The sequence below is a fragment of the Neophocaena asiaeorientalis genome, unplaced genomic scaffold (assembly GCF_003031525.2).
Source record: "Neophocaena asiaeorientalis asiaeorientalis breed wild unplaced genomic scaffold, Neophocaena_asiaeorientalis_V1.1 scaffold517, whole genome shotgun sequence".
NCBI lineage: Eukaryota > Metazoa > Chordata > Mammalia > Artiodactyla > Phocoenidae > Neophocaena > Neophocaena asiaeorientalis.
In genome coordinates this window covers 2,384,639-2,395,297 of record NW_020172724.1, presented here as the reverse complement: position 1 = coordinate 2,395,297, position 10,659 = coordinate 2,384,639, and the positions used below count along the sequence as shown (strand labels likewise).

At 54.9% G+C, this 10,659-nt stretch overlaps 1 protein-coding gene across 1 annotated transcript in view; it reads left to right on the top strand.

Annotated features, from left to right (window-relative positions):
- Positions 1-7,081: 7,081 nt before the first annotated feature.
- The window catches only part of ZCCHC24 (zinc finger CCHC-type containing 24), a 62,106-nt gene continuing 58,528 nt past the window's right edge, over positions 7,082-10,659 (top strand). Inside the window, exon 1 of the mRNA XM_024740235.1 lies at positions 7,082-7,525. Within this exon, the coding sequence (XP_024596003.1) occupies positions 7,280-7,525 (246 nt within the window). The 5' untranslated portion in view covers positions 7,082-7,279. The remainder of the gene's footprint in view (positions 7,526-10,659) is intronic.

Below are 10,659 nucleotides of genomic sequence, written 5' to 3'. Positions count from 1 at the left end.
CTGCTCCTTGGCTCCGTGTGTCCTGCATGAACACCACCCGTTCTCCCTGTTGGCCTCACTTTGGGAGCCGTGTAGGCACTGAGAATATCACCTCCCTTCAGCGGATTTGGAAACGGAGATCAGGGAGGTCAGGGAGGTCAGGGAGCCTGCCACAGTGTCAGGAGAACTAACAGCGCACACGTTTGGCAAAATAAAAAAGTCTGAAATCAAGTGTTGCGGAGAGTGTGGACCCATAGGACCTCTTCTGCTGGAAAACATTTAGCAATATCATGTAAAGGTGAACGCTGACGGATCCTGCAATGCAGCAAATGCACACACACCAGAGATACTCTTGCAAAGGTGGGTCAGGAAGAGTCCCGCCTGCACTGTTGCAAGAGCCGTCAACAGGAGAATGGCTGAGTAAACTGTACTGTAGTCACACAATGGAATAGAGTACAGCCATCTGAATGAATGGGTGACAGTGGCATTCCTCAATACCATTTAGCGGTACTATATTAGGCGAAATAAGCAAGTCACAGAGATTTCAAACAGTGTGATATTCTTTAAATAAAGTTAAACAATAAATCAAATATATTTAGAATATATATACATATACGAGACAAAACTCTATAAATAGGAAATCAAGGGAATTATTCTACACGCTGATTATCTCTGATTGGGGGAGCCTGGGGGATTGGCTAAGGGTCGACCTCATAGGTATATAGAAGATATTGTCAAGGTCCAGGTTTTCCTCTGACCAGCTTGTTCATAGGGACTTACTATATTAATAAACAAACAATTAAATAAAAAATAATATTATGGAGTGGGGATTATGGTTAACACCCTCTGTGTGTGCAGGCTGAGGAAGAAGGGGAAGGCTGGCGCTGGAAATCAGAAGACATGGCTGCTGCCACCACATAGTTTTTCAGGCGGACAACTCAAAAATCACAGACGCAGAAGCCAGGTGATTTTCCTCTTCTAGGTGGCAGTTTTCCTATGGGTAAAATGAGGTTTGGGGACCGGATCATCTTTGAGCCCCTCTCTTAGTTGAGCTAGAGCAGGCTCTGTTGCTGTAACAAATAATCTCCCACCCACACCTCCTTCTCAGAGGCTGAACACCAGAAGGTTTGTTTCTAGCCCCCAACACAGTCTGAGAGGTCCTCCTCGTCAGCTGTCCTGCGATGTGGATACAGGGATCTGGCCTCTTCTCTCCTGGAATCTTTCACTTCCCACCAGCAGAATGGGAGAGAGAAAATATGGAGAACCCTCACCGACACTTGCTGCCTCACCAGAGACATGCTGTTTCTTCTCACCTTCCTGTCACCGAGAACAAGTCCCGTGGCCCCAGCCCAACTGCAAGGGAGGCTGGGAAAAGGAGGGAGGGCATGGATGCGCAGGGAACAGTGACTTTCCCTGCCAGAGCCCCCCGAGTTTCTGCAATCCTCTGAGCCTCTGAGACGTTCCAGGCCAGATTTGACAGTCTCCTGTCTCTGAGTCTACAAACCACAAAGGCTTTCTGAGTTTATTCGTTCACTCCTTAAGTAAACAGTGGGGCTGCTCTGATCCAGCACTGGGTCAGGCAAAGGAGCTCGTCAGTGGCGGTGCTGTGAGGAAGGGGGTGAGAAGGAAGGACTGACCTTCTCACGGTATTATGATGTCATAATACCATGCAAACACTGATAGTCAAGAATAAAACAGAAAACATCTAGTGGGTGTGTGTGAGGGTGGAGGTGGGGGTCGTGGTTACAAAAGGCTTCTTGGAGAAAGTCATTTTTTCGACAGAGTCTTGAAGGGTAAGAGGAGTCTGCTGGGAAGGCTGAAAGAGGGGCTATTCCTGGTAAGGGAACAGCATGTGCAAAGGCACGGAGGTGAGGAAGGCCTTGCAAGAGTGGGGAAAGGTCAGTGGTTTCATTTGGTCAGAGGGCAGGGCACACGTGTGGTGTAGGGGTTGGAAGGTGGGTTGAAACTACAATTAAGGTAGAAAGGTGATCGGGAGTCAGCGGTCAAAAGGGCCTAGAATGTCGTACCCAGTGAGTGTTTGGACCTTATCCACTGGGCAACCATGGAAAGATTCTAAGGAGACAAGGAAGGTCAAAGGCCACTGGAGGGGCCATTTCAAACCCTCCCAAAGTCTCCATTAGCCAGTTTCCCTTCCATTCTTTGATGTGGACAAGACTTTTCCCAAGACAATGTACAGAGCTCTGCACACTCAACTCTGGGTGAGTGTCTTAACCCCCATCTTCCAACCAGAGGCCCCACAAGCCTAAATACATACAAATCAAAGAGCCACTCCCCCTTGTGCCCCACAAAAGGACACGCTCACATTTCAATCACTGGTCCCGAATGACCAGGCATCTTCCTTCTAGCCCTGAAGGCCTGGGATCTCTCCACGGGGTTGGGGTGGCTAACAGACTATTGGTAAAATGTACACGGCTTGTTTTTTAAAGAAAAGTGGATGCGGAATTGGAAGGAGAGGAGGAAAGTCGCTGCTGCCATGGTCCCTATGTGAGGAAGGCCCCATCTCTGCCCCACCACTTTTCTGAAGGCCGCTCCTTGGGGAGCAAGGAGTCTGCTAGACCTGCCCCTATGACTTCCAGGCATTGGTGGCGGTGCAGGGGCGTCTGCCAGCTTGCCCCAGGCTGAGAACCCTAGGCGTCCGATATCCAAGCCGGTACTCCTCACGCCCACTTCAATGAACCGAGCCTTGAAACTGAGCAAGCACTCCCTGAGGCCTTCTAGGGGCCAGGGCTGTCAGGTGCCCAGTGCTTTCCTGTGTCTTGGGATTCAAGCAACCATGGAAAGACGTTACACACGAGGAAACTGCCGTGGAGGGTATTCAACTTGCCACTGTCACACAGCGAGGAAGGGGGCAGACTCCAAAGGCCCAGGGACTGTGCGCTGCTCTGAACCTATATGCAGTGGCCGGCTGAGTTCAAGGTGCATGGCTCTCCCCACCTTGTGTGGTTCTCTTCTGGTCAAGAGTCTGTGAGTGGGGCCTGGAGTGGTCAGGCTGTCTCTCTGGTTTTCCCTTTGGAGCACCGCACAACGATATCTGGGGTTGGTAGTTGCCAAAATCTAAGTTAGCACTTACTTAGTCCTATGCCCTGACAACGAGGGGGCTGCACCCACGGGAAGAAGGGGTACCGCAAGCCCACTGGGGTTGAGGGTAGCCTCTTTCTAATTCTGCACAAAGTCCTCATATAGGTCAGAGAGTTCTTTGGGAGGGTGGATATAAGGGATGGCAAATCGTTTTCATCTTCTGGGCCAACGGCACCCTTAGTGGCAACGCAGAGCGCTGTGTGGAGGTGGAGTCTGGCATCCCGTCTGGGAAGGAGTTCTGCGCTCAGTGATTTCTCTCCCGGGTTGGGGGATGGGGCAGTGGCGTGTGCAGGGAGAGTATTTGCCATTTTGCTATCACTGCTGTAAACTGACACCTTCTGTGTCAACACACAGCCCAAGGGAGCCCAGGGCTCAGCCCTGGCCCAGAGGAGAGGCAAACGTCAGCCTTCCCAGTACGTATCTGCTGTTTTAATTCCTGACACACTGGCATGCAGGCAGGTTCAAGAGGGTTAGGGGTTCCTCTGCATTACAAATCACAACGAGATGTTTTCTAGTGAAATGAGCAGCAAAAATGTGCACAGGATTGTGAAGTCCCATCTTCTTCTACTCGTCTTTGCCGGCCTTTCAAGCCCAAATTGAAGGCTGATTCCCCCCACCCCACGAAGACCCCTGCTTGCTCTTCTTTCCAAAGTTTCTCCTGCTCTGAGCTCAGAGATCTTGGTCTGAAACTCCACCAAACACCTATCAAACTGTTGCCTGGGCAACTTCAGCTACAGACACTTCCCTACATATTCCCTCCTCCTCCAACCACCAGTCCAGGAAAGTTGAATATTGCTCTTACTGAAATTATTAATACCACACTTCCTTCCCGCATGATGGCTTATTCCCAGCTAGCAAGGCACCTTCCTGTTTGCATCCTCATTTGACCCCATCAGTCACTAACTGAGAAAACTGAGGTTTATAGAGAGGGCCGAGACTTGCCCAAAGCCACCCGCCCAGGTTGCTTTTCTCCAAATCCTGTCTTCTCTCCATTGTCCCATTCTGGAGACCACAGGGTGGATGGAGTCCTCAGAAAGGGCAGGGGACAGGGATCCAAACCTCACCTGAGAGTTCCCTCCTACCTGTGGTTCTGAGGATAATGTATAGGCCAGAGCGGCCATACAGGAGACTGCCAGACCAGGGCCAAGGAAGGGAGAGCTAGATGTAGGTTGGATTAGGAGCAGGTGGCTTAGACATCAGGCTTCCTGGGTGACCCTGGGCCACTCCCTTTCTTTCTCTGGGCCATGGTGTGTCCTCCTCTGTAACGTGAAGGCTTGAGATAGGACCTCTGACATTTTGAAAGCAAGGCTTCTTAATGTGTACATGATGGGGAGTGGGGAGGCACAGAGTTTGGGCCTGGACCAGTCTTTTTATCCTGGGACCCAGGCCTCTGATACCCACCTGGTCACCCTCACCCATCACCTCCCATCCCACGGGATGTGCTGTCTCAGGGACCTGAGGGGTTGGTGAGGGGCCCAATCAGCTGCTATCCAGGCAAACTGCCTGTCAGTTGCTCAAATTTATTGATCACTAACTGGATACAGAGCCCATGTGTCAAGCAGGTGTGCTGTGGGCAAGGGGAGGGGGAAAAGTACAAAAGCAAAGAAGCCATTCAGGCTTCAATGGGGAGCATAATTTGGCCATCTCTCCATCCAACCATTGACCTAGCAAACATTTTTAGATCATCTGCTATCTACGTACCAGGCCCTGCGTAGGAACTATGGGGCGGGGATAAGGCGAGTTTGGGGTGAAAAGACCAGTGGTCACCAGGTAGGACAAGCAATCTCACAGCATCAAATCACTCTTAAGGACAGGGAACCCCAGACCAGGTGTCAGACTCATAGTCTCAGGCTGAGAACCATGGCAGAAGGGTTTTGTGTGGCTAGCACTTTGGTTCTCCACATGCCCCATCACTACCTGTCTATTGCCTTATACCTAGTGGTACCTGCTTGGGCCCTAAAGCAATTTGAATTTGCAAACCATACTAGGGAAAAATACCAGCACTTCAACATAACAGGACTACCCTCGTCCAGAAGGAGAGTGGGGGCCAAAGACAGAGAGTTCTGGGCTGGTGCTGGGAGCCTTGGGGTCTCCTCTGGGCTCCCCAACTTCCTGTGCAATTGGAAAATGTCCCCTCTCTGACCAGCAATTTTCTCTGTGAAATTTAGGCAAAGTCTAGATCAGTGGTTCCAAATCCTATCCAGCCCCCCACCTTGGAACCTTAAAGATAGTATCGGAGTTCCAGAGATGACCCCAAATGTTTCCAAAAGTAAATGGTTATAACATTTATTCCTAACAAGTGGGTACCTTCTCTTTAAACAAATAGGTTTAAAATATAAAGAGTACTGTAGAGATGTGTCTCGGATGAATAAAAATATTAAGATATGATTGGTGTGTGTGCTATCATTTGTCCTAATAATCACAAATTGTTGGGTAGACAAGATCTTTGAAAACCTGATCAAATGAGACAGAAGACAACCCAAGGGGTACTTGCTCGGTGACATGGTTGGAAAGGGTAGCACTTGGTCATCGTTGAAGTCCTTTCAGGTCCAAGCATCCACAGATGTGTGCCGATGCCAGTCGTGGGAGAAATCCTCATGGCGGGGATGGCAGAGAGCTGACCCTTATGGAACATCTTCTGATTACTAAACTCAAACTGGTAAGCTCACAAACATGCCCAGAGGTAGGACAGTGACCCTCCGCATCTTACAGAAGAGGAAACAGGTTTATTCGCAGAGGTCAGGCGCCACGCCAAGGCCACTCATCTGGAAGGTAGCCGAGCACTTGAACGCCGGGGGGAATGGCTCCAGAGCCAGGTTTGAGGTTGGAGAGGCGACTCCGGCCCCCTCAGGGCGCCTCGCCGCTAGGTCCCTGGCGCTGGCGCAGTGCAGGTGCCCGAAGACTACCCCAGTCTGAGAGGGTGAAGTCCCCCTGGAGCTTCGGGGTGTGTTGGGCGCAGGCGGAGGCTGGGGCGGGGGCTCCTCTCAGGCATACTTGGACTAGCTGGGCCGTCCTGGGGCGGTGAGTGGCAGTCGTCTTCCCCAGATCCCCCAGACCCATCTAGGGTCCTGGCGACCCACAGAAACACCGGGGCGGCCTGGGGCCGGCTGTCCGGGCTGAGGAAAAGGGCGAGAAGTGAGGCGGACCCAGAGCAGAAATAGGAGAAGAGAGAGGGGGAGGGGGAACGAGGGAAGGGGGCGGGGAGTCCTTCCTGGGACAGGAACCCAGGCCCCCCTTGGCTGAGCCGACCTGCAAAGCGATTCTGCAGATGGAAGGAATTAAGTGGGAGGGGGAGGGTCCTTCGATGATAGCGCGGAGAGGGAGGGAGATATATGTGTGTGTGTGTGTGTGTGTGTGTGTGTGTGTGTGTGTGTCTCTCTGGGCCTGAGAGGGGAAGGAGAGGGAGACACATCAGACTAGACGAAAGTAGAAAAGATGAGAGGCAGAGACAGAGACAGAGTCGGAGAGAGATCCATAGAGAAAGACGACGAAACCGACAGACAGATGATGGACACAGGAGATGTTAGTCTGAGAGAAAGGATAGAGTATGTGGAAGGTAGGAAAATAGGGGAAAAAACAGTGAAAATGAAATAATTGGAAAGGATTTGTAAAGAAAGAGAGACAGAAGAGAGCTGAGAGCAAGGCGAGACGGGATTGATCAGGCCCGGGCAGCACTGAGCTCCTGTAGGGTGGGGGAGCTAGGTTGGCCGCACGGAGGGGGCGGGGCCTGCTAGGGGGCCGCCCATGGGCGGGCCCGAACCGTGCTACATATGTAGATGAGCTCTCTTTCCCCGTCCACCCCGCCCCCATCACTCTATATTCAATGAGACAGCCAATAGAGAGCGAGGACGGCTCCAGGAGGGGCGGGGCCTCGGAGAACCCCACCCCGGGAGCGGCCGCTGAAGGGGTCAGAATTGAGGCAGATAGCGGTTCGTGGGGCGGGGCGGGCGGATCGGAGGGGGCGGGCCCAAAAGTTTCCTGCCCAACTTTCGCTGCCTCCTTCCTCCGCCCGCGCGCTCTGCGGCTGCAGTTGGGGGGAGGCGGCGGCGGCGGCGGCGGCTGTGGGCTGAGCGCGGGGTGCAGGCGATCGCCGTCGGGGCTCGGGCGGCGGCAGTGGGCGCAGGCTCCCCGGTGCCCGCCCCTCCGCTCCGGGGGGGCGCGAGCGGGCGGCCGGGGGGGGGGCCGGCACCGTCGCCGCAAAATGAGCCTGCTGTCGGCCATCGACACGAGCGCCGCCTCGGTGTACCAGCCGGCCCAGCTGCTCAACTGGGTCTACCTGTCGCTGCAGGACACGCACCAGGCGAGCGCCTTCGATGCCTTCCGGCCCGAGCCGCCCGCCGGCGCCGCGCCCCCAGAGCTGGCCTTCGGCAAGGGCCGCCCAGAGCAGCTGGGCTCGCCCCTGCACTCCAGCTATCTCAACAGCTTCTTCCAGCTGCAGCGCGGAGAGGTGGGTGCCCCTGCGCGCCCCCGCCCTCAGTCGACCGTGCCGGGCCTTTTCGTATCTGCCCGGCTCTTCCTGGCCTGGCCCAGGCCCGGCTCCGTATTGCCCGGCCCTGCTTGGCTTGGCTTCGCTCAGCTCTGCCAAACTCGCCGCCCGAAGTCCCCGGGGCGCCGGGAGCGCGTCACCTCCCAGCTGAGCCCGGCCCGGAGCTGCTCAGGCGCGGGCGGGGCCCTCCTGCCCTCTCTCTCAGCCCGGGGCGCCCTGCTCCAAGGGGACTGGGGGGGCCCGGCTGGGAGGGTGGGTTCCGGATTCTCTCCAGACAGCCGGGGCGCGGCCTGTGCAGGGAGCCCCTTCCAAGTGTCCTTCCCACGCCCAACCCCATCCCCCTCTCGGCCACCGCTGGCTGGGACGGAGAGTGTGGATTCTGCTCCGGGTTCCTCTGGAGGGGCCTAAAATCTTTTCTCCTCCGACTTTGGTGGTTCCCGATCCGAAGGGCACCCTGGAGAGCAGTGACTAGCCCGGAGAATTTTTCTTCTCTTCTCACACAGGGACCCCCAGATACATCCTCCAGCCGCTCGCCCTCCCCCAGCCACATAGGAAGTGGTTTTTGAGGGCCTGACCCCACAGACTGCGCTGTCCCCCGCCCTCCCAGCCTGGAAGGAAATGAAAGGGAAATCCTCTTGAGCTCTTGGGAGGGGGGCTAGATAGGGGGAGAGGTTCCAGCTGCCCAGTGCCTTCTCCAGAAACCTGGGCCGGCTGCTGTTGCAAAGTCTGCCTGTTGGGTGGATTCAGTTACAGAATCGGAGGGGCAGTGCATCTTCCCCCAGCTAGATAAATACACAGATTGCCAGGACCTCCCAGCCCCTTTGAGAGGTCTTCAGAGCCTTCCCGAATACCACCCTCTCTGGCTTCAGCTGGACTCCTCCCGGGCCCCACTCCCACTTACTCCTGCCTCATTTGGGAACTGCAGACACCCTTCTGTGGCCTTCACTCACTCTCCTTCTGGCAGCTCTCTCTGCAAAAGTGCAGGGGGAAGGGGCAGGGGAGAGGACACACATGAGGGGCACTTTCCTTCTAGACCTGGGCGCACCAATTAGTTTCGGGAGAGTCAGAATACTTGACAGTTTGTGGGAGAAGGCCTGTGTATACACCAGTGTGCTGGGGATGGAGGTGGGGAAGACAGAGGGTCGCCCTTTCTGGCCCCATAATGTGTTCCCCTCTGCCATTATTGACTAGGGGAGACATGGACATGTAAATCGCTGGCCTGAGGCCTAGAGATGGGCCAATGGCAGGCCAGCAGAGAGAAGGGCTGGTTGACCTGTGTTGGGCTAGTCAGGCATAGCTGGGGGAGATGAGTCTGGAAAGCACTATTTGGTGCCAGGCGAGAGCATTTGTATGCCAGAGCTCTTTGTAAACTGTAAAGCACTCTCTCCACGTGAGGAATTGTTCTTGGCTGGGAATCTTTCTTTCTTGTAAGAGACTTTGCCGCCTCTTCAGGGAATGGCTTCTGTGACCAGGGGCTTTGCAGGATGGTGCCTGCGTCTTGTCAGTTGTTTGTTCTCTTACCAAACATTTGTTGAGCTCTGTGTGGCCCCCTGGGGATTCTGCCAGAGTCTCGCGGGAGCCCCAGATTAGAAGACAGACCCATGTGAAGGGTGGGTGGTTTCATGGGGGTCCTGTGGGAGCCCAAAGGCAGGAGGGTGACCACGACTCACGGGTCAAGTGAGAGTCCCCTAATCAGCCTCTACTGGCTTCCCTCTGTTCCCACCTTATGGTGGCTTTGTTCCACCATGTGGGTCTCTGCTAAGATGGCCTGGGAGTTTGGGGCCATCAGGAGTCCCCTGTGAGGGTAGGCTGTTGTGCCTCCTCTTGGAAATTTCTGGCATCCAGGATCCCACCCAAGTCTCAGTGAGACCTGCCTTCTGTCACTTCACTGCTGTTTACCTCGATGTCCTCATGAAGAGGTACATGCCTTTGCTGGGGCCACTGTAGAAGGAGCTGGTAAAGGTTATCTAGAGCAGTGGTGGAAGAAAGTCTCTCACGATCTGACTTTGGAGGAACCCTCATCTCTGTCTGGGCCTCAGTTTACCTATCTGTAAAATGTAGTCTCTGCTCTCCCCCAGGGTGATGTATATGGGATTTGAGAGCTGTACAGGAGAGGATGTGCCTACAGACAGGCTGGGTTAGGGAGGTAAGAGGGGCTTCCTTGCAGGGGCTGGAGGGCTGGGCCTGTTGACTTCCGGAAGACTCTCTTGGCTTCAGACTCACTCGCTCTCACCCCCCACCCGCTTTGCCTCCTAAACCCTCTTGAAGCCCCAGCTGTGCTCCTGGGGACAGGCCTTTCCTGTGTCCAGGGCTTAGCTGGTGACCTAATATGGCTCCAGAATAGCAACTGGTTGAGAGAACAAGAAAAAATACCCCCCACCTGAATGCCACCAAGGGGCTTGTTGGGCAGGAAGCAAGTCGTGTGTGGGCTGGAGGGGACTCTACGAAGGGACCCAGGGGCCCAGGAGCGTCGCCATTCTGTGCAAAGCCTGGCAGGCCTGGTGGCAGTGCCTGCGGATGTGACTTGCATGCTGACCGCTGACCACGGCCTGTCTGCACCGGTCCCTGTGCCAAGGGCCCACCCCCTCCTGCACCACCCCAGGCTGCTCCCACCACAATAGCAAAACACCATGAATGCAGCTGGGCTTTGGGCGGGGGGAGGTGTGAGGACATGGGGGCACAGAAGCCCATTGTGCCCTGGAACCTCAGCTCTGGAAGCTGAAGATAAGCCAAGGGTTCTGAGTGGAACACTGGCCCTGGGAGCGGAGAGGGAGATGGCAGAGTTCATGGGCAAAGTGCAGGAGCAGACACCAGGATGCGACTTGGATGCTTGTGGGGACTCCTTGGCTTCTCAGTTTGTGGTAAGGCTGCCAGGCCAAAGCACACACAGGTACTCTGCACAGTTTTTTAAAAGGCCTCTGGGTCCAGAAACCGGGCCCTGTGAACCCCTGTTTCAACCCCTGATCTGTGGCAACAACTATATGTCTTTGGAGGGGAACTTGTGAGGCCCTTGGCTGAGCCCTTCCTGTCTCTCTCCAAGTATCCGAGGAAGCCAGATCTTAGAGGGAGTGGGGGGTGGGTGGCATGGGGGGGGG